General features: G+C 42.6%; 1 protein-coding gene across 2 annotated transcripts in view; it reads right to left on the reverse strand.

Annotated features, from left to right (window-relative positions):
* Positions 1 to 1,326: 1,326 nt before the first annotated feature.
* ARIH2 (ariadne RBR E3 ubiquitin protein ligase 2) overlaps positions 1,327 to 22,936 on the reverse strand; it is a 28,857-nt gene continuing 7,247 nt past the window's right edge. For both annotated transcript variants that reach the window (XM_085235475.1, XM_085235476.1), the window contains exons 3-15: positions 14,323 to 14,390; positions 12,930 to 12,993; positions 10,745 to 10,892; positions 9,925 to 10,046; positions 8,927 to 9,036; positions 8,072 to 8,189; positions 6,676 to 6,726; positions 6,560 to 6,581; positions 4,908 to 5,059; positions 3,694 to 3,837; positions 3,287 to 3,355; positions 2,267 to 2,350; positions 1,327 to 1,812 (exon numbers count right to left, since the gene is read on the reverse strand). In XM_085235475.1, coding sequence (XP_085091601.1) covers positions 1,741 to 1,812; positions 2,267 to 2,350; positions 3,287 to 3,355; positions 3,694 to 3,837; positions 4,908 to 5,059; positions 6,560 to 6,581; positions 6,676 to 6,726; positions 8,072 to 8,189; positions 8,927 to 9,036; positions 9,925 to 10,046; positions 10,745 to 10,892; positions 12,930 to 12,993; positions 14,323 to 14,390 — 1,224 coding nt within the window. In that variant the 3' untranslated portion in view covers positions 1,327 to 1,740. The remainder of the gene's footprint in view (positions 1,813 to 2,266; positions 2,351 to 3,286; positions 3,356 to 3,693; positions 3,838 to 4,907; positions 5,060 to 6,559; positions 6,582 to 6,675; positions 6,727 to 8,071; positions 8,190 to 8,926; positions 9,037 to 9,924; positions 10,047 to 10,744; positions 10,893 to 12,929; positions 12,994 to 14,322; positions 14,391 to 22,936) is intronic.

The raw sequence follows: 22,936 nt of genomic DNA on the forward strand, positions 1-22,936 counted from the left end.
ACGGCCACAGGATTAGCTTCAAAGGCAGCTATTTTCTTAAACCAAACATCTCTTGTTCAAATCCATCTGCCCAATTATACATGCTGCAAAAACTTGGCTCACACATCTCAGGTACATGAAAAAGGCTCCAGCAGCAGTTAGCTTATTTGGACATGCAGGAATTTAGTACTTTTTCCCCTTCAGTTTAATCTTTGTCAAGTGAAACTGTATAAAAACAATACACAGGGACGCATCAAAGGTTACACTTCCATGAACAGCATGGAAGAGAATGCCACAAGTCCCCCACAGAAGTGATTTCCTCAAATCAGACACTCCAGCTTCACCTTCACTGGCTGTGTACAGCGTGTTCCTGGTGCAGGTGACATACATGCTTGTGAAATCTTAACCCGTGGCCTGCTTCCTACAGCAAAGAGGCAAGCATCAGCATTTAAGTAACCTTTTTCATGTTAACCTCTACTAAGATGAACTAGGTTTTCATATTTTTATTTTAGTGTATATTTTACATTAGAAAAAAGAATGTTAATAAAAAAGTTCCACATGCTCCTAGCAATCAATTTTCTGATAAGTTCCCACCAGTATTGATACTAATATACAAATAAATTAATTTTGCAAGTTAATTTTCTGCCTGGCTTGGTGCAGGCTCTGCACAACAGTGCATCTGTATTCTAGTGCCTGTCCAACATGTGCCAGGGAGTGTGTTGTACATAATATTTGCTCCTCATAAAGTAGCGGAGTTCAGTTTCATATCAATTAATGGGATCAAATTTTCTCAACCATGTCACCCAGCAGGCACAAATATACTTTACCACATTGCATGGCACTGTTATGACATGGATTGTTTCACTCTGCAAAAGCCCCAAGCCTTGATAACATCTGTATGCTACTATTCCCTCATCACTCACCTTGGCAATACAACGCCCTCCCCACAAAAACAAGTAAAGCAAAAAAATCTATATGGAAGACCTAAAATTTATCAAATGCAGAATCTGACCTGGCTTAGAGATAACCTGCTCTCTCCCCTACAATTCCTCTGCTTGTTTTTGTTTGTGTAGCAAGATTTTGCACAGCTGATATTCAAGAAGACATGTCACATGTAATTGGACTAAGTCACAGACACTGCTCGTACTGCCAGATCAGACACAGCAGCAGCCATTCTTAGCACCAGCCACTCTCCTCATGCAATGCCAATGCTACAATGTCCTGGTTAAAGGAGCATCAGGAAATCTAGCTGAGTTATTTTGTAACCTCCTTCAGTGCCTAGGAGGATTTTTGGTTCAGAGGAAGGAAGGAGGAGAGAGGGAAAAGCCCATTAAATTTACAAGCAGATTAAGGAAAAACACTCCACTGCCAATTTATTTTTAAAAAGGGTTGTGTGTTATTCTAAGGTTTGTCTGTATAATTGTACAACCGTTGAAAATTACATAAATTGTATTGATCTAATACTATTAACAGCCATTCAGAGAAAAACTCCCTCCCCTTCTGAAACCATTGAGGGCAGGAGGGAAATGTCCCAGGAAATATGCCAATCTGAACTCTGGCCTCTAGCATGGCGGAAACAAACAGAAAGATAAGAGAACAAACTGGACTAAGATGTGATGTTTGCGTGTGTCTGACTCGCAAGGGGAGGGGTGGCTCTGTCCTTGGCCATGTTCTCCCAGAGGCAGTGCCTGCTTATCCCGGTGAAGCTGCCATCACTTCACTTGCTGCTCTCACCCCTGCACTTTGTCATTTTCTCCTCTTTTATGTATCATGGAAGTCTTTCAGCAGGGTCCTCCGTCTCTGCTCTGCTATGTGCATCTGATTCTCTAAGTCCTGGTAAAACAGAAGGCAGAAACAGTTAGTGTGAGATCCCCAGAGATGAGTTAATTTTTTTTTCTCAGGTATTCAAATAATCTGAGAATCACCAACCTTCATACTTCAAATATGCTCTGAATCACAAGACTGCAGACCTCATTCCTTTTAACATGGGCTCACTCTGCAGTTACCTGGCTCTTGCTTTATCTAAAAAGCTACACACTTCAGGAACCCATACTTAACCAGAGGTCTATTATGGGCAGCTTCCTCCAAAGCTTTGTTGGTTCCGTTTCCAGCCCTGCCTCCTCTCCCCAAGAAGCAGTGAGCACTCCACTTCCACAACATCCACCAGCAAGAGGAAGAAAAGTGAGATTCTGGATCTAGTATTTCAGCACTCTCATTTAACTGCCTTAGCTCTCCCACAGACATTAACAAAATCTGGTCAGCAGGCTCAAGCAAGCGGAACACTCACCCCTCTGTCATAGCTGTCTGCTCGCTCCACCTTCCATGAGAGATTTTCAATTTCAGCCTCCAGCTGGGCCTGTTGGTATTCAAACTGCAAGCAGCAAAATTAGAGTTAGCATCAAGAAACTAGCTTAGTGGAACAGCTTCGTTCAATCTGCTACAGTTGAGGAGCAAACAAACGTGTTCTGCTGACAGCAGTGCTGGAAGAGCAGGTTTGTGCCTCCTCCCTATCATCTTTAGCTACACATGCCTTGCAGGAGGTTCCTGGTGTGAACACTCCCCAACCTGCATCACTCAAAGTTAATCATATCTGTTCAGAAACACTCGAAGCGACAAATATCTGCTAACTCAGCTCACTTTGCCAATAAGCAGGTCAGCTGCTCTTGTGAGCAGCTCTGCAGGCAGAATGGAGGGACTGCTAACCACTGCTGGGAGCAGTAGCTTGCTCAACCAGCACAGTCAGACAGAAAATAAAATGTGGCCAAAGCCTGAGAGAATACACACGCTATGGGAAGAGATTGGAGAACAGGTTTTGCTTGACTACTGAGTCAAAGAATCAACACATTCAATGAATTCAAGACTATTTTTGGACATATCCAGCCCGTAGAAAGTTCCAGCTTGCAAAGAACTTGCAGTAGGAATCAAAGGCAAAGCTACACACTGATTCCAGGCTGGAAAAACTATGCTCCAGCAGCAATTTGTGGGAAATATGGTCCACAGCACTGTGATAGTCCCACCAAAGAACAAACTCACATTTTCCAGCTTCAAAATTTTTTGGATAAAGTGCTTATTAGTTAAAATGCAGTGTCGCCAAAGGAAAATAACGATTGAGCAGCAGATCAATTTGAAGCAAAGAGGAAAGGTGCAAAAGCACACAATCTTGTCCTGCCCTTATCTCAAACTCAATACTTGTATTTCAGAAGCTCTGGAATTAAATAGGCATGCTTGGCTATTCATTCAGCCCAGCATGCTGCCAGCTAAACACCTCCAGACAAACAGTCAGTGAAAAAAGAGCAAAACACCTTACCAGTTTCTTTCTGGGACCAGACTCCATGTAGTAGGCATATGGATATGTGTACTGCAGAGTGTAACGACACTGTTGGGGTCCAGGGAGAAGAGAGAAAACAAGAAGAGTCTCAGACTTTGAAGTCAGCACAGTCAGTCACATAACCACTACAAAGAAGCTAAGGTTCTGATGAAGATGACTAGACACTTCATGGTGCAGCTTCTCTCATCATCCTTGGAAAAATTCAGTTATACTTTAACTTCTCAGAGGTCACTTCCAGGTGATTTTTGCTTAGCTCATGGCCTAGACTAGAGGTACAGTTTCACATACCCATAACCCCCAAGTTCACTTCCTCTCACTAGGCGCTGTGAAATTAGCATTCATGTGCATAGATTCTCTTCGCTACTAAACAAGCCACAGCTACCCACCTTTGCAAGTAGCTTTGCAGCATTTTGTAGGTATTGCCAGTCTATCCATGTTCCCAAGTTGTTCATGACTCTTTCCTGAATTTTCTCCTGGATTCGTTGGTATGTCTGTGCCTCCAGCTGCAAACTCTTATTGTGATTCTCCCACTGCAAAGGGTGGGAAGAAGGGAAAAGGAAAAATGGTATGAGACCAGAATACTTTGCTATAAAAGCACAAGCTCTAGCAAGCGGAAACTGAAGTGGGGCAGGAGTCCAGCAAGGCAAGACATACTGGGAAAGAACAGCAAGGCAGCAGCTCCAATAGCAAGGAGTGGAAGCTGTATACAACAGACTGACAGCAGGAAAGAGCAAGAGGCAAACCCACCTCCTCAGAATAGGAATGCTCTCTGCACAGAGACTTTGTGTACAACAAGATAGATATAATGGTGATTCCTCTACTTAATTTCTATAGAAAGGGCAAGAGTTGAAATTAACACTTAATGTGGGTTCAGTGAACTCCAACATCCACATGCACACTGTAAACATGACCATGTCCCAAAGCCTGTTTGGTCTAGTGAGCCAAGAATGAACACGTTTATTTTATCACAGGAGTTGGCTCACAGAATGAAAAAGAATAAATTCATTTTAACGGGGAAACAACTGCACTGAAAGGCAGCAGCACTGTACCTCTATCACATTCTCCTCTAGAGATGCTGTTCTAGAAATACATTGTATGTCCTGGTGCTTTGAAACATCTGTGTGCATACAGATTATATAATCACATTTTTAAAAAGTTGCACCCAGCACTCAGAGTCCTTTAGGAAAACTCTGCTATAGCCAATGGAATTTGAACATAACAGTTTGTTTATTCTTTGTCTCAGTGAAAACATGCTGCAAGTAACAAAAGTTCTGCAGTCCTGAAAGGAAATGATTGGAGTAATATTAATCTACTGCAGGCACTCAGCCTGCAGGAGAACAGTATAGTGGCACACAGGTAATACCAATTTTCTCTAGCACAAGGAAACACGAGAGCAAGTATAATTTGCTTTAGGGATGACATTACTGGTTTGAACAGGACCCACAGGGCAAGACTTAGAGTAAGAAAGAACAGGGCCTGAAAATTCAGCACAGGTTCTCTTTGGGCAGTTTCTTGCATGGAGATTGCTGGCAGTGACCTTTGCACCAGGCAGGGAGCATTAAAAAGCTACAGCAGCTCTGGCCAAAGAGATGTCTCCTACCCTCTCAAAATAGAACAAGTACTTCTTAAGGGCCTCCCTGGCCTGTGCTTGCTGACTCTGGTTTACAATATCAGGATTCTCTTTGTACCGACTGCATTCGTAGTACTCGCTGCCGTGAGTCTTCCAGTCTCCCAGACACATCCAGCAGAAGTCTGTAGAAAACAGTGAAATTCCACTATGATGCACAGAATAAGAAAAACATAAGTCTGAGAAAGAAAAGCTTCAGGAGACATAGCTCATCTGTTTTCATTATTTCTGCTAAGCCAAGAAACATACATTTTGTATCATCTTGCAAAATAGAACACAGCAGTGAGCCAAAATACCAGCCTGTCTGGAAGATTTTCATTGTACAGCCTCCTGTGCAACTACACAAAGTAAACCTTGAAGTGCTGTATTCTGTACATCAAGACCAATGCACAGAATTTGTGCTCTGCATAGGCTGTCACTCCAGGTTAAAGAAGAGGCAGGCTGTTGTCTTATTTGTGAATTGCATCCACCCCACTGCTGGCGTACGGCACCATGAGAATCTCTGGTTGAATAAAACATGAACAATCAAATACAAGAGTGAATTAATTCATGCAAATAAAATCTGCCTTCAGCTCTCTCCAAGAGGAAACTACCTGGATGACTTCAGATATCAGTGGTCAATGACACTTCAAGTTAGGAGCCACTGAACTGGGAAGAAAGTGGAAGAAAGAGAACAATAGCAAAACCCACATAACAGTTTCCTGATTTCAGAGCGAGGCTGTGAGTGTTTTGCTGGAAAGGAAAAAAGATGGAGATTAAGTTGCTAAAATAATAATCACTTTGTGTCACTCATTTTAAGGGACTGAAATTGGCATTTCCAGAGTTCACCAGCCTTCTTGAATGCTAGTCACCATGGTACCTTGGCACTTGCTTGCTCACTCTTGTCACAGAGCTCCATCAAATCACATCCAGTGCTGCTGAGGACCCCAAAGCAAAGGAAATGAGAGAGGACAGCAATCTTTAATCATCATCCAAATAAGGTTCTGATAATATAATATTTCCTAGCAGCACACTTAATATAGAGGGCCTGAACACACACTATTTTGCTCCAAGGCAACAGGAATTATTTCTGCCATGAAAAGATCTACAAAAGAACAGGCTGTTGTTTTAGAGGACCACACAATGGTCCAAAGACATTCTGCCTGCTCAGTGCACAGGAATGGACTAAGAAATCCAATAGAGAAAAGTTATGCAGAACAATTCACAGCTCCTGCAGTTTCATCTGTGTTGGGTCTCATTATTTCCATCAGTGACCAGAAGGACCTAAGCTGATCTGAGAAGATAGCCAGTATCTTCAACTGATAATCAGTAGATTTACAGGGAAAGCATTTCATGGTCTCCTCTGGGATGTTTTCCACTCTTGGTATTACGGCAGAGACGGAGATTTTCCTATACAATGGATGTCAGGGAGAAGGAGTTAAACTAGCACTGAATCAGAACCTAATCAAAATTACAGCCAGTGGGGGGGAAAAAAGGCTATCACAAGTCTGTGATTTAATATCCTGTCCACATTTTATGAGGGGGAAAATATTGCAGTCAGCGTTCACAATTCATCTTCATTACACACCAAAAGAGAACATCTCTAAAACACATTGCTGAGAAAACTGTTTCCAAATTCTACTTACCATGCTTGCATTTGGAGCATTGCTGAAAGAGAAGACAGGAGACACTGGTTAGTGGAAAGTGGAAAAAAATTCTGCTTACAGAAGGAAAGATCTGATGTGTTCAGGGAACTGCTCACCATGTGATTGCAGCCTCCATTCTTTTCAATACAGATATTGCACTTCGGACACTGGGGAAACATAAGCATTTGTTAGACCCAACTTTGTCTCCAGCAGACTTTCTGAGAACGACAAAGTTTGCATGACAATTCTACCTGTGTTCTTTATTTTATTTTTGTATGCATGTATGAAAATATTTAGAAAGGAGGCAGAAAGCCAGGGATGTTACACAGCAGCACCAGACTGCTTGCTCAAGAAAACAAGTTTGCTGCTGTTACACCTTGTAAAACTAAAAATCTCACCATGTTACCAATTAGCACTTGATCAGGCACAGAGACATAAATGAGATCATATATGACAGTAGCTTCCACAGCTACTTAAACTATAAGATAACCAGCTCTGTATCCTGCCACTATCAGATGACAACTAATAGAGGACAATCTGTAGGACCACAGTGAGAGCTGCACACTTATTTGCTGCAGCAGTGGTTCTCTGATACTCTTGAGTTTTGAGTTCAGAACATTGTTTTGATTGCACAAGTACAAAGAAAGAAGTGAGTTTTGAGAGTTTCAAGGACAGGTAAAACGCATGCTGAATATAAAAGAGCCTTATATTTACAAAGATGCATAGCAGAAAGACTGCCATCACATGCTAACACCTCTCTAAAGAAAAAATGGTATTTAGAATCTCTAGTCTAAGTACTCACTTTCCTAGCACAACTGAAGCTGGTGCCTAATTAGCTTTCACTATTACTACTGTTTATAGTAAAAACAAATGCCAGTCAACTAAGAACTGTTTTGAAGTTAGGACACAAAATCCTCCAAAAGACATTAAAAACCCCAGTCTGCAAACAGCTAATCTAAAAGAAATACATCTGTGACCTTTAAAGATATTTCTACAGATAGAGTACACAGTACGTAATAGTTTCTTTTTCTTTGTTTAAATCTACCACAAGTACTTCAGAATACAATTAATTGATTTCATCCACCCCCTTTTGTTGTTATTGCCAAATCAGGACCCTATCTCCCTCACCTTCCTCCACACAGATGTTGAGACTAGAGCACCACTAGAGTTCACTGACTGCAGTTACTACACCCTCTCCCCCCATTTGAAATACACCTTTGCTGTGTATTCCAAGCAGTCACAATTCTGCCTTTTGCCCGTGGGAGGGCAGCACAGCTGGTTTCCAAAGACATTCACAAAAGACCTGGAATAGGAACTAAGACCACCATCCTGTCCTTACTGCAGGAGGGCAGCTGGATTGTCTGCATTCCCAGTGCATTCAGTTGTGTTGTAACAGAGTTCCCAGAGAGCTGTGAGAATTTAAGCCTGTGAAAATGCTACATATATAAAAAATTGTAGGATTCCCGGGTAGGACTAGAGGATGTGAAAAGACATGCCAGCGCTTGTTCTTACATCTTTAGTGTGAGCACTGATGTAGTTGGCTGTTTCGGAGTCATCTGCACATTTGGTGAGCCATTTCCGGATGGTGGCACAGTCTGTGGGTGCGTGGTACATCTGCCGACACTTAAAGCTTAACAGGAGGAAAAAAAAAGTCATGACATATCCACTTCCACAGAAATTACTCGAGAATTGAGGTATTCCTGATGACCAAAATCTGTGAAGCAGAGTAAAGGTAAGGGATGCCAACGTATTCACAATAAATTAGAGAATGCAAAAATGAAGGTTGAAGGCTGCATAGTGAGAGCTCTAATAAACCACCTCTCTCATGTGCAGAAACCAGCATCAGGATGAATGAAGAGGCCTTCTCTGACATAAACGTGACCAAGGACACTTGAAAGCCAACAGGGAACATTAATGTTCCTATTTAGTAAAAATTTATTCTCACTCTAGCCTCAAAACACACCAGATACTCAAATACTTGTAAAACGCCTAAAACCACCAGACCAGCAGATAACTTAAAGCTCTCTACATCCATTACCAGAATCTCTACCACTCACTCTGGCTTTACCTGAATTTGTAACCTAACCAACAAAGGACAAAAGATTTTTAACTCCTTCATTGCTCAAGATCGGTGTTGCCTGATTGTCATAACACCCAACTCCCAAGGAGTTTTGGGAGCAAGGGGAAGGCTGGCCACCTGCAGAAGTCAGACACTGTGAGTGTCCAGTTACTCAAGTTAACTCAGGTTACAAACAACTTTAGCAAAGCATTTGAGATGCTTTCACACACTGAACCTATTGGCAAGCAAACGGAGTGGCTCTGAGGACAGCAATTTCCCCGTGATCTTTAACCTTTTCTGTTTCTTACCAGAAGACCTCATTGCAACGATTGCACTGCACTCGCCGGGCTTTTGGCTCCTGTACCTGTATGACCATGGGGCAATCTGCACCAGGACACAGCTGCAGCTGGTAATGGCTCTGTGAACACACCAATGTGGTAAAATCAGCAAAGGGTGCAGAAGAGCGTTTATCTGTTCAAGTCTAATTACTCCTATCCATAAAAACACACAAGACAGTGTTTTCTTGTTGGAAAAGATATTGAAAACTGTTACCAGATCATGGCTAACAGAGCAGCCGAACCTCTCCCACATTAGGAAAGGCGGTGTTAGCTACTTATCACAACAGGGAGTTCAAATGGAGGACTACAGACTAAGTAAGCACAGCAACACATGTGGCTGTGAGCCCATGAAGATACTGAACACTTTTACTCTATTTGAGCTCTTTCCCTATGCTTATTTTATAACCTAGGATGTACTCATCTGCTTTTTTGTGGTGGCTGTTTCCTTCCACATATTGAAGAGAGGTGACACCATTCTTTCATATTGTTCCTGTTTCTTTGAGCTCTCAGTCACCAGAAGACTTTCTACAAATTTAATCTTAGATATCTGCCTTAATTTCAATAAATCTCTAATGAAATGTTATTAAGCAAACCAATCCAGTTGGGCTTCACTGCAGTGAGAGACTTGTTTGCCAGAACCTAAAATATCTACATAAAAGTAAGGAGGACATCAAAACTCAGATTGACGCTTGAGATTCTCAGCTGAAACATTCTGAGAATTCTACTTCAGGAAAAGAGTCAAGCACCAGCCAACAAGTTCCTGGGTGACCTTACAGAAGAATTTACTTTGGCAACCTGCTAGAGCATTTCGCCAGCAAGGCTGCCCTACAGAAGCAGCCACACCGTGCTTATGAAGGACGATTTTATTGTAATCACTGCATCTCTAATCAGAGATGCAAGACACTTCAAACAATTTCTGCAAGTCATTGAATTGATCCAGGGTATTTTAACTCTGAAAAAGACAGTACCTCCACATAGTCCCTGAAGAGGTAGCGCCTGTATTTGTCTTTCAGCTCTTCACTAGGCAGCAATGGAAAAACAAAGTCTTCTGGTGTCCGAAGTAGGCAGTCCTGAGCCATGCAGGAGACCCCTGAGAAAAGAAGGCAACATTTCAGCACAGTGCAACGTGTTCTAAATAGCAGAGACACAGAGATGGCATTCAACAGTTTCCTAGGTGCCATCTGTTGTTGTAGCATGAGGGACACAACTGTGAAACAGATCAATCGAATGTATCAGGGCTGCTGAAAAGCTGAAGCCCAACTGTCTTCACTGAAAGATGATAGGGCACAAATGTATTCAGGAGCAGTAAGTGTTTCAACCAGGATTCAACTGCATGTTACTGTCATATCAGCAAGAATAACGGGCCAGGAGAAGCCCAAACCCAGCCCGGCAACTACTGGCTTCTGCTCAACACAAATGGAACAGGTGTTTGTATCCAGAAGAATTTCTAGGGCAACAAAACAACCCATCACAGAGATGCAACCTCAAAATACAGCAGATTTCTGACTTCTAAATTTGTTACAGTCATGCTCTTGAGATCAGAAGGGGGAGAAGAGCAGCAAATGGATCTGTAGAATTGCAGGTTTTGTTAGGCAGGAGTAGGGCTTTCCAGGCAGTATGCCAACACCAATGAGGGACTCAGGTAAAACAGCTAGTTAAAGTTAAATTTATCACAAATATCCACTCCATGCTCCATTTTCTCATTGCTGAGAAACAATTCAGACAATTACCTGCAGAGCAACCAAGATGTCAAACACAGATCCACTACCAAACCCGCCTTGAACTTACCAACTCCAACACCATCCTTGACAAGCACTGTACAATGCTGCTCCCAGCAGCTGCGACAGAACTGGTGCTGACAAGCCAGAGAAAGCAAGTTCTCCTTCCGCACAAACTGCATGCACACTGCGCAGTGATGGGAGGAATGTACCATTGCCTGGGAGAGATAAATCAGCATTACAGTGAAATCAACTGCAGCTCTGAGTATTCTCACCTCACCCACAGTTACCTGCAGCACGTTCCTTGTGACAACAGTCTCGGATGAGCTCCAAGCCAGAAGAGGCTCCAAGTGACTGGCGTGCTGCCTGCCCCAATATCAGCCCTTCTCATGAACCTCGTCAAGCTCACGGAGCACAGCAGATGAACGGTCACTGAATAGCTCCTGTCTTTCATCTAGTGCTACCCAAAGTTCACCCTTGTTTTTCTAGTTCTATCGTCTTCCTTGTTTGAAAAATGAGTAAATACATCATTGTGTATGTCCTTTCTGTTCAGTTCTTCCCTGAATTTACTGGGATTTGTTGTTACCTGGGTCGGACTCAATAGCTGTTCCGCAGGCCTGGGAGAGCAGCTATAGCTGGAAGCAGGCTTAGCAGTGTCTTTTTACTTGATTGTAACTTTGGGTACCATATTTAACACACAAATGCAGGTATTGCACGCCGAATGTTTATAAAGAGAAAAGGCTGTTTATGGACCATCAGAAAGTTCAGGGACTTTCTTGCATCACTTAACTTCTGCCTATACTACATTTGGCAGAATAGGCCTCATCTCTTCAGCTGAAAAAGATGTGAGGGTTTGTTTCAAGTCAGACACAATTCTGCTACTCTTTCAGAGGGAAGCTGTCCGGTCTCCCTGTGGGTAGGGCAGAACTAACCCCCAGAAAACAGATAGAGCCTCTCACACATTTTGGCTCACCCTTGGGACCTGAAAGACTATGTCTAGGACAGCATTACCAAAAATTAGGTTCTGCAATGCTGTTAGCAGGAGCTTCAGCTCCTATTTCCCCTTTCTCAGAGAAGTCATCTAATCACTTTTCATCTATTTAAGTGTGTGTTACCCTTTGAGAAGCTAGCGAGACAGCAGTGAGCTTCCATGAGTAGCTCTCTGTGCCCGGGATGCAGCAGCATCAGCACCCACCCAGCCACATGACCAGTAAAGCTTGTTTTGTAGCATGACCACATGAAAAAGAAATAGAGCAACTTTGTTCTAAGCAGACCAAAACAAGATTCATCAAGTTGGCAATCGTGTTGATTGGCCAGATCAACTGCTCAACTTGAATAGCAAGCACACTACCTCAAAACTTTGAAAGCTGTCTCTCTGAGCTTACCACGATAGTTTCTCTACAAGGCCAGATGCTCTATAGCATAAGCATACACCCAAAGAACTCCCCAGAAATATCAGTATTTTGCATTAGGAGCTGACCCACAGAGCAACTTGCCATAGCACATACACATAGATCTTAATATATTGCATATCAAACCAAGTTCGCCAAACTTAAATTAACCTCTGAACTGTAACTTCATTCCTCCAAAAATGAAATCACCATTGCAATGAAGGGTACTTACATGACAAATTATCCAGACAAATCTCAAAATACACGTACTTCTTTTAGGTATGTCAAATAACAAAGATTTTTTTTTCTGGACTCTAGGCAGATAATTTGAGTCCATGAAGCTTACTGCTGCCAGCTGCATTAGTGTTTGACTCTATGTTAGTTACAAGTCAGCTCAGATGCCAAAGCAGGCCTTTAGGTCCTTAAAAACTCCTATTTCCCACAGCCCAAACTGTGTTTCTCAGATGTAACATTTTATCACTCAAAATGCAACACATTGTAATGCGTTCCTGGAGAACTGGACCATACTCTGGGAACGAATTCTGTAAACAAGTAACAGAGCATTTCTATTTAAAGGAAAAAAAAAAAAAAAAAACTATTCAAGGACCCCACAGCCCCAGCTGCAAAAGGCAAGCATTTGGTTCAAGTATTGCTACTGCTTGCCAGAACACCACTGGGAGATTTGGCTGAAGCATTTCTAAGCAGAGCAGTACCCTTTAAAAAGTCAAACCCGAGCAGATTTAGGGTGTAGGACCATGAGTTTGCAAAGAGTTAACATGGGACATCACTAATGCAGCCCTCCAATGAGGTGGGTCAGAGGTTTCTCTGCCAAGGGGAACAGACCCAAATAGTTAGCATACTTACATGTTTGGATGAGGTGGGCTGAACTCGTGCTTCTACTAGCAACTGGGCAGCATTTGACTTGTGCCTGAAAAGACAATTAAAAGAATGATCAAATCCACTTCTGAATATATTTTGCATTGTTCCATCACCATGATAACATGCTCTGGTGAGGCTCCAGACTGTCTCCTATTCCTTTGCAAAATCAAGCTATCCTGCGTAGGTCTTGCTTTGGCTCCAGTCTGCTATATAGCTAAATATTTACTTTATGACAGATTATCACCTTTTAGGCATATGAAGCTGTCTGTCAGCAGCCTTAGAGTTAAACACATCTTGCTGTTTGTGATTGCTATCACAGAGCAATCTCCAGTAAAAAAAAAACACCAGTGAATTCAAGGATACAAAGCTGCATCAGAGGTATGACTAGGCTGTAATTTGATAATGCAACTTCATACCAAGACAGAAGTTTGAGGACCAGATCAACAGGAGAACAACTTGCAAAGTCACTGTTGCAGAATTAAGCCCTTCCCTGTGCTTTCTCCTGACTAAATCCTGTTAGTCAACCTGCAGAATCACGCTGACTGCTGTGCGGGAATCTCAACCCCACACTCCCCAGAGAAAAGCTCTCACAGGATGCATAGCAACAAACAGTTACCAGAGATGCTGCAACAGTATCCATACATAAGATGCATTTTCCATATGTTCTCTGGATAATGTGGTGGCTAACTGGGCCAAAAATGGCACAGCAGAATGAGTCAGCCTGATGTGCTCTCTATTTTCAGACAATGCTCAGCTCTGAGCCAGTACTTTCAGGAGGGGCTGCCAGACAGCAGTGCCTCCTGACACACTTCCCATGTATATCTGGGCAGAGTCTGAACTTTCCTTTTGAAATCAGCTAGAGGACTTCACTGCAGTGTGATGCTGCCCAAGCAACAAAGGGGCTGCACTCAGCTCAGCTCTGCTCTCCAAACGCTATTCAGCTTGGAAAAAAACATCACTTATGTTCAGAAGGAACAAAAACCTCAAAGCAAATGTATTAATAAATTGTACATTCAGTGCTGCTTTATGATTTACAGATCATATGTTCAAAACAGACCATATGTTATCTCTATGTTTTCTAAATAAATACAGCAGCACTCTCGGTCTTGTTGTTTAAGCTCAGCACATCAGCGGAGTTTCCAGCATGTCAATAATTCCTTGGACTGAAAGACATTTGCTGACACTGCCATCTCCTTATTCACAAATTCTTTGCAGGCAGCACAGCCTCAGCAAACAGCATTTCTCCTCTGCTCCCTGACATGCCGTGCGTCCTGCTTTCAGGTTCAAAGACACTTGTCGAAATACACTACAGGACATCCTAAGCATTCATGCAGAGAGAGGGAAAAGCATGAAGCACAGAATAAATAAGGTTACTTACCTTTCCAAAATCTCTGAGATTTGCCAGTGGAAACTAACTAACACAAGCTTTGCAACAGCATGCGATACCTAGGAGGAAAAACAAAAAAAAACATATTTTGAAGACAAAAAAAACATATTTTGAAGACAAACTTTCGCTTAAGGCCACAATTTTCTTGTAAGACTAATAAATTGTGCAGACAGCAAAACAGTAATACTCAATTCCCATTGAACTACTAGACAGAATTTTTACAGCCAGTGTAAAACCTGTGATATACAAGTCGGAATGAAGCACAGACGTACCTAAAGTAACTCACACACTTAGCCACAACAGCACCAGAAGAAAGGAATCAAGAAAAGGGGGGATGAACTGAATAGCTGCCCTGGTTGCAGCCACCCCTCGATAGGACCAGGCCAGCTGGGATCAGGTCCTCGCTCAGCACAGCGCAGCTGACACCGCTCACAGAGCTGGAGAAGCAGCAACAAGCTGCAAGCATGGGAAAAAAGTTCTCTCTCTTTCTCTCCACAATCTTTTTTTCCCCAAACTTTCACTGTAGAAAAAGTCGTTATACACCAGAACAGACAAGGAAGATGGAAACATCCTCTGGTAGGGACTATTGCCACGCAGACTGGCTTACATTATACAGGCTCCTGGTAAGCGTTAGCACAGACCGTGCCAGCTAGAAGCACCTGAGCATTCTGAAATACTGCAGTACAACATGAGAAGTCATGTTACAAGGGTATAAGTGAACAAGTTCTACTTTGGTTCTATGTATTAGCTTATTTCAGAAGAAAACTGGCCTTTGGACCCTTTGTGCCTCAATGACCCTCCTGGAGCTCTGCCTCTCCTGCTCCAAGAAAAGCTGTCACCACAGCATCCATCTGCTGCACATACAGAAAACACCACTTCTTCTGTCCCAGCTGCAGGAAGAGATTTTTTTTTTAATTTTTATTTTTTGACAAGCTGTCAGTCCCAATCACCAGCTGAGAAGCCACAAGCCATCTCAAATCCCACTGCAGGTGAATCACGGAATCTGACACGTTGGTAACACAGCTACATGACAACTCCTGCACAGCCCCGGAAGGAAAACAAGCTGTGCTCGCTCCTATAAAACAGGCTCTGCTCACCTACTGCAACATATCCACTGCCCTTCTAAAACCAGCCCATCGAAGAGGTGCAGTTTCACAGCACAACTGACCTATTCCTGCCATCAGATATGTCCCCAACCCTGCACTGCTGTCTGTCAATGTCAGAAGGTTGGAGGGGGAGCGTCCTGAGGAGGCGGCTGGGTGCTGCTGTGAGGAGAGTGGGGCAGCTAGGTGCCTTTCTGCAGCCAGCAGGCTAGCTCTGCTCAGGGGAAAGCATCAGCAGTGTGGTCTCTACAAGACAGGCTTCCTGCAAATGCAAACCACATGCTAATGAATCACTCCCTAATAGTAACTAAATTATTTCCCAGTAGCAGTAAGAACAACCATCCTGACAAAAGCAAACAAACAAGAACACCAGACTTAAATGGGAAGTTCATCTGTAACACATGAAAATGAATATTCTTCAGTTGCATTTTCTCAGCCTGAAGTGCATCATCACAACTCCATGAACAACGTGCAGAGCTGTTCGTTCCCAGAAGACGTGGTAATTAACAAGTTCTTCTGAGAATGAGAAATTATAAATACAGACACTAGCATTCACTCCTTACATCTAACAAACTAGCCTAACAGTGAAATGTTTTTGAATCAAATTGTTCAGCAAGACACAGAATTAATGTTCTAGAAGGATGCCAGGTTAACAGATCCAGAGGCAGTCTATCTCTGAAAAAACTCTAAATCAAGAGCAAGCTTCTGTAAAGCTATTTCTTTTTGCTCTAGAATGTGCTTCAGAGAAGTCCTATCACAAAGAAATTCCCTTTTGGCCCTGCCTGTGAATCCAACTCCTCCCAGCAGCCAAAGTCCCCTCCCCAACCATGCATACATTTGTTCTTGGTAGGGGACAAAGAATAAAGCTTCTGCAACCATTCCAAATTTGCTCTGCCTACAAGCCCTGACGGGACCAGCTGTAATGCTCATTTTATTGCTCGCGTCACAAAAGCACCCAAGAGTAAAAGTCATGTTCGTGATGTGAGTCCAGTTTCACAAAAGCCCCAACACACAGGATTTTGGTGCTTTCCCTCTGAAGCACACGAGGTCTTGCAAACAGTAAGTCCCAGAGCCAGTCTGTTTGGCATGGAAGGACTTGCTCTTACACACTGCAGACAGATGGAAGAGGAACAGGTAACATATGAGGCTCGGCTCTGCCTGTTGATTACAGCAGGTGGAGTCTCACCACAGGACAGCCCACGTCCTGCTCACCACCAAGGCTGGTAATTCAGACTGCAGATGTGGAAACCACTGGGGGCCAATACTACTGGAGATACTGAAGAAAACAAGCATAAGAAAAGTAGGTTTTTAACAGTAAAGCATTTTCTGGACAGTCAGAAGTTTTATACAATGAAAGACCTCAAACTTACAAAACATTTCAGAAAGCTGTGATCCCCTATTAGCAGCTGGGTGACACAAGAGTTTTACATTATTCAAGAACAGTAATGCCTCATCTCAGACACAAAACAAATAGAAAAAGTTATCTTTGAAAAACTGCCACTTTGTTTACACTTCTGTATTCTCTCTTCAGAAGAGACAAAAAAGCTGTGGGATGGCCCACTCAGCGTTCTGCTGGCAGCAGGCCATTACAGAAAAGCACTTCTAGGGACCACGGTGTAGAAAGCAATGCATTCTGCATGCTGCACTTCTATTTTAGCTTTTGTCAGCGATAGCAGAACTGTAAGTAGAAGTAAGTAGAAGCCAATGCTTCTACTTAACTTAAGTACTCCAGAAAATTTTGAAATCAGACAACAATAATCATGCTGTTTTTATTTAGAATCATGTAATCCTATACCTTCTACATTTGCTAAGACCTTCGGGATCACCGAGCCCCATCACTGCCCCACACCCCCTAATGCCACATCCACACAGCTCTTAAGCAGCTCCTGCCATGAGGACTCCACCACTTCCCCGGGCAGCTTGTTCCACTGCTTGACCACAATCTTCAAGAAGAGAAATTATCCTCCCATCATTCAGCATTTCCCCATTTTCTCACTATTACAAATAGCAAACTGATCACAGATCAGCTCAGACAAAAACTGAACTTGGAGAAAATTCAAGACCGGGCTTCTTTCTCTTCATCCACGGTGGGCAGAAATTTGAAACAGACCGGCTGGGAAGCACACCTTCCAGTTTCACCTTCCAAGAGGAACGTGGTCACTTCAGAAGCCTCTTCCATCAGCTTCCATCAGCAACTCTGTCATCCTTGTGACAGAGGATTGCAGGTTGTCAGAAATGGGCCAAACATGACCAACGTTCATGTTTAGTGCTGCAATAGAAAAGCAGCACAGTGTCAATAATGATAGCAAGAGTGCCAAGAGGAAACTGCTCTGCCTTAAGAGGAAGTCTTCCAGAGTTATAAAAGAAGTCAGAAGAATTTACCTTGTGCTGGATAAAATTAGATTCTGAAGGTAGAACAAAGAAGAAACATCATCACATTAAAGATGTCCATTTGTTTTTTTTGAAGGAGAGAATAGTGATTTTTCTGTCTCGAGAATAACCTCCTGGGGTCTCTACTCTCCAAGATAAGCAAAATTCTCACACTTCAGAAGTATGAGAAACAGCACAGCACTCTTGGACAAGACAACATCAAAAGGATTTGCAAAGAAGCTCTGCAGGTACCTTGCTGGGTCTGGAAAAAACAAAGACAACTACGCCTCAACTTGCTTCCCTGATAAGCTATTATTGAAGTTATTTGAAGAACTGAAGTTTCATCTCTCTACAGAAGAAAAGCTTTTCAACCACGCCACTTTGACAGTCACTCATTCAGACAGAAATGTTTCCTAAAAGCTAAAAAAACACCATCTTTTGTAGAGCTTATGTTCTACAGAAATCGCTCATGCATATTGATGTAGCATGCATATCTTATGAGCTCATTTCACTTTTCTCCAAGGAATTCTTTTTTTTTTTTTTTTTAATTTTTTTAATTTTTGTTTATTTATTTATTTATTTGGAGGTCTGTTTCAATCCACACTTCTGCAGAGATCCGGTACCAGGAACTTTAAAACAAAAAAATTCTCATATGATTCTCATAGAGAGTCATGTCAGAACGAGTTGGTGGTACGAAGAGCTGCTGGAGCTGACACCCCCTGGCTTTGCATCAAGCTGACAGTTCACGTTAAACCAGGGCTGCACTGAAATGCCTGGCCATGATGAACACTACCTCGGCATAAAGAAATGCTATTTCTATTTCTCATGTTTCCCCTTGCCAAAGGTTTTTATACAAATACAGCTAAGCAAATAAGATTAATCTTGAGAGGTATTTCTTCTAATCCAGAAATAGTTTTCTGTTAGGTCTACAAGAAAAGGAAGAAATTATGAAAACATTAGTTTGTGTGTCAGAATTTCTAAAAGCACACTCGAGTCTACAGAAAAGCGAGAACAGAGCAAGAGCTTCTGAAATTGCTGCTGTTGGTGAGCAGTGATGGGAAAAATAGAGGAAACTCAACTGAGCTGACAGGGAGGAGAACAGTAACACCTCAGAAAGAAACTGTACTTTGAATGGAATATTGTTGAAGAAAAAAAATACCTTCACACTTAATGATACTGAAGCAAAGAAAGTGACCCACAAAATAGAAAAAGCACTATTTGACACTCATTCCTTGTGTGGAAAGGAGATCTGACTCCCTTCATGCTGAGCTGGAAAAAACTGTTTGACTGCCCTGTTTTTATTGGAGGATTTCTCAGAAAATTGCAGAACTATTAGGAATCAAGAAGAAAGAAAAAGGGCCAACCAGAGAGCTTTCTTTTAGATCACATTTTCATCTTTGCTTTATCTAATGCTCTTTTAAGCAGGCTTCCAACACACAATCCTGGTAGGAAAGTCCCACGGCTGCAGGGCTTGGGCTGCCACAGCCACCAGCTGCTGTAAGCACTCAGTGTGTTCAAAGGCTTGTAGCAAAGTCCCTTCTAACCATCACAGGTTTCTGGCGTTAGAATGTTGCTTTCAAAACAGAACTCAAATTAGTACACAGGAAAAAAGACAAAGTTACAACAAAACAATCGTATACCCTGCCCAAAGATTTGCGTGTTCAGTCATGGTTAAAAAACATGAGAAAAAGTCATTTCTCTTTAAATATCGCTCACAGCATTGCTTAGAGTTTGTCTGACATTTCAGTCCCTCTGCTGACCGCAGATGGCAGGCTGCACTGGTGGAAGAGACGCAATATGGAGACCCTGGCAGCACGGTACCACGGGGTGGTCCTGATGCACAGCAACGCACCAGCCCTGCTTCACTGCGGGTCTGAGTCTGCACCATCACTCACCCTCGGGCATACAGAGACCTCGTGCCAGCCCACACCACTGGAGTCACGTTTAGGAGGCAGAGAAAAGTTTGGGAATGAGAAATACCGCCAGTGTTACTGCATAAGGTTCATGATGCTGTCAGTGCACGACATACTGAAGAGAGGAGATCTCAGGTTAAACTCCAAGTCCTGCTCCACAATAACACATGGCTCTAATCCATCTGTTCTCCTATGGAGGACAGAGAATTTCAGCTGCCAGCAAGTGGGATCAGGAGGACTCAGCTAGGAAATCTCTACATACGTATTTCTCAAGCTGTTAGGCTATTCTTCCTGAGGAGATTCAGAAGTAAATTAAAGAAAAGATTTAAGCAAGACAGCATGCCAGAAGGCATTATTACAAAATAGCTACGAGATTTCTTTGAAAGATTTAGAGTGAAGGAAATGTAGCAAGAAAGCTATAAGACAGCACATGCGGTTCAGATTGACACAAGACTCCCAGCTGCACTCACTGCAGTCTCTCTTCCCAGGCAAAGCCCCAGCGAGGTGCCACACCACGCACCACCTCAACCCTTGGCTGGGGGCTTTCCAACAAAATACAGGAGGAGTGGAAAATCCTTCCTGGCCACACAGAGAACGCACAAGTAATAAATAACCTGAGCCCACAGGAGCTTGAGCAGTGGCTGAGGGCACAGCCCGTGGGGCAGCTAACTCAAGCTGTAATGTGCTGGTGTGCACAGACACCGCAGCACACACGTGGTGAGAACACGGAGGGGTAACCGGAGTAAGCCTGGTTGGGCTCCAAGTAACACAGCCCTCTATGAACTAATCCTAGCTTCCAAGGGCATTTCTTTTCTTTGGCTATAAGATGAAGAAGAGCAACATCTGCTTTATGAAACCGTTTCACGGTACACAAACTGGCTCATTTCTACTGTGCCATCTGTAATAGCCACAGCACACAGATTTGGCAATGAACTGAGCGCATTGTGCCACTCCTTGCAATCACGTTGTCCAGCTGGAAGATTGCAACACGAAGTAGTTACTGAAAGGTTGTTTAGACACACTTAGTGACTCTACCTCCCACCAGTATCAGACTCACAGCAGCTGCGTGGAGCTTTCCTGCTCCCTGCAGCGCCATGCAGGCTGTAAGACACTCGTTAGGTGTGAATCACAAAGAAACATGAGGGCTATAATCACCCTCCACGTTTTCAGCTCATTTTTCCAATCAAGTTGAGAATTTCAGCGCATCTAAGCAACAGGGAACAAAACTAATTTCTCTCCTCAAAGGACTGCATGAAGCTGTGACAGCTCCAGGCCCTCCAGCCCTCCTTATCTTGCCAACCAGAAGCCTAAGAAAACTTACTGTGCTTTTAAAAAAATTGCTTGGGAGTAAAAATAAAAGTACACACTGAGGACAGTTACCAACATCTTCACAACCTCTCGATGTTTACTACATTACCAAAACACAGGCATTGTGAAACTGACAGCTAATAACACAGCTTTTGTACAGCAGAACTTCCAGGATCTTTCTGAGAACAGAAAGCAGTACAGAGGACAGAAACACTTCCCAGCTGTGTGTTCCTCAGGGTTAACACCCCACGTAACACTCTCTCAATATCAAAACACAGAATATAGTACAGACAGAAATCCAGCTAATCTAGGCCTTACCAGTACTCAGACAGCATGTTATCACTGCCACACAGCACCCCATGGCTTTTGTGGAGAAGTCACATTTGCTGTCTGGATCTACCACTGATAATATTTAAATATTTACTAACTTTTCTACTCGTATATATTAATACTTATCAATTTTGGTCAACCCCACATCTCCTTAGGTTCTTAAGGGCATTAACCGAACACGTATTTTCTGTTCCTATGAGCATACATTTGAATATCTCAGCTTTAATACATCTCACGTACTTAGGTAGGGCTTAGTCTCTCGTGATTGCCATTTTACATTGCATATTAAGTTCCATTAAATCATTATGGTGTCAAAAACGACAACTACACAACATCACAGGCTGTGTCAGACGAGCTCCCCGCACAGCAACACAGCTCTGGTTCGCACCGTGACACGGGGAGGCAGAAATTACTCATCTGACATCTTGCTCTTCCCAGACTTTTTGCAAATCACATCACACAGGCGTTCGGAGAGTGCCAGCTCCTCTGGGTAGAGCTGCTTGTACCGGCTGCCAATCTGCATCCACATGACTCTGGCTCTGCTAAAGATGGTATTTGGGAGGGATGGCTGCCAGCATTCACCAAGCAGCTCTACACACTCACTGTTCGGTGTCAGCACAATCTGAGTGCGTGGAAGAGTTTGAAAGGACTGTGTTTTTATGAGCAAATGCTAATTTGGTTGTATTAAAAAAGTACAACATCAATAAGGTGAGCAAGAACATGCGGAAAGGCAAGTTTAATGCTGGAAGATCAGCAGTGATAACACAGATTAGAAGATCCAGTGCTGTGTCATGCCATAGAATACTTTTTTCTATCTGTCAGTTTTATTCTTTAGAGGACAGGGTTCAGACAAATGCCTCAGAAGTGTTTATTTTGAGAATCAAGAGAAATAAGCTTTTTGCTGTCTGATAAATATTAACAGATTATCCACATTAATTAACTGAAAATGTTAAGTTCCTCAGTTTTACAATTCCTTCATTTTAGTGGAAAGACAACATCAGTATCAACTGCCTGTAAAACAACACTACTCTCTTTCAGTCTGCAAACGTATCTTAGCCTCGTGACTGACAACCAGCTTCTAAAAGCTCCTGGAGTCAAAGTAACATTTTTTTCATAAACTGTAATAACAATTGTGTTACCTGGTGGTTTAGATGACCACAGTGAAGAAGCTGGTAGAAAAAAAAAAAAAAAAAAAAAAAACCAGAAAGATTCATTTCAACACCAAAACAGAAAAACTACTGCCAGTTATTTGGAACATCACAGAAATTCCAGGCTTGTACAAAGACTCTCAGCAGCACCAGGGGGTGTCATTCACCAACAAAAACAATATGACATCACACACTTATCTGCTTGCCAGTGATGGGGTCAACTTTGTTTGTACAACAGTTGAGTATCGAATCATTCGTGTGCATCTTCTGATTCTGCCACTCTAGAACCCATAATCACTTCATGTGGATGCGACAGAGTTGTCTTGAAAACAAGATTACTACTATCCAATGTTAAGTTTTATTTTTTAAAAGATACTGGATTTTATAAATATACCTACTTCTTAAAAAGGACTGCAACAAATTCCTTTGCTGG

Source organism: Meleagris gallopavo, chromosome 14, assembly GCF_905368555.1.
Source record: "Meleagris gallopavo chromosome 14, MGAL_WU_HG_1.1, whole genome shotgun sequence".
Taxonomy (NCBI): Eukaryota; Metazoa; Chordata; class Aves; order Galliformes; family Phasianidae; genus Meleagris; species Meleagris gallopavo.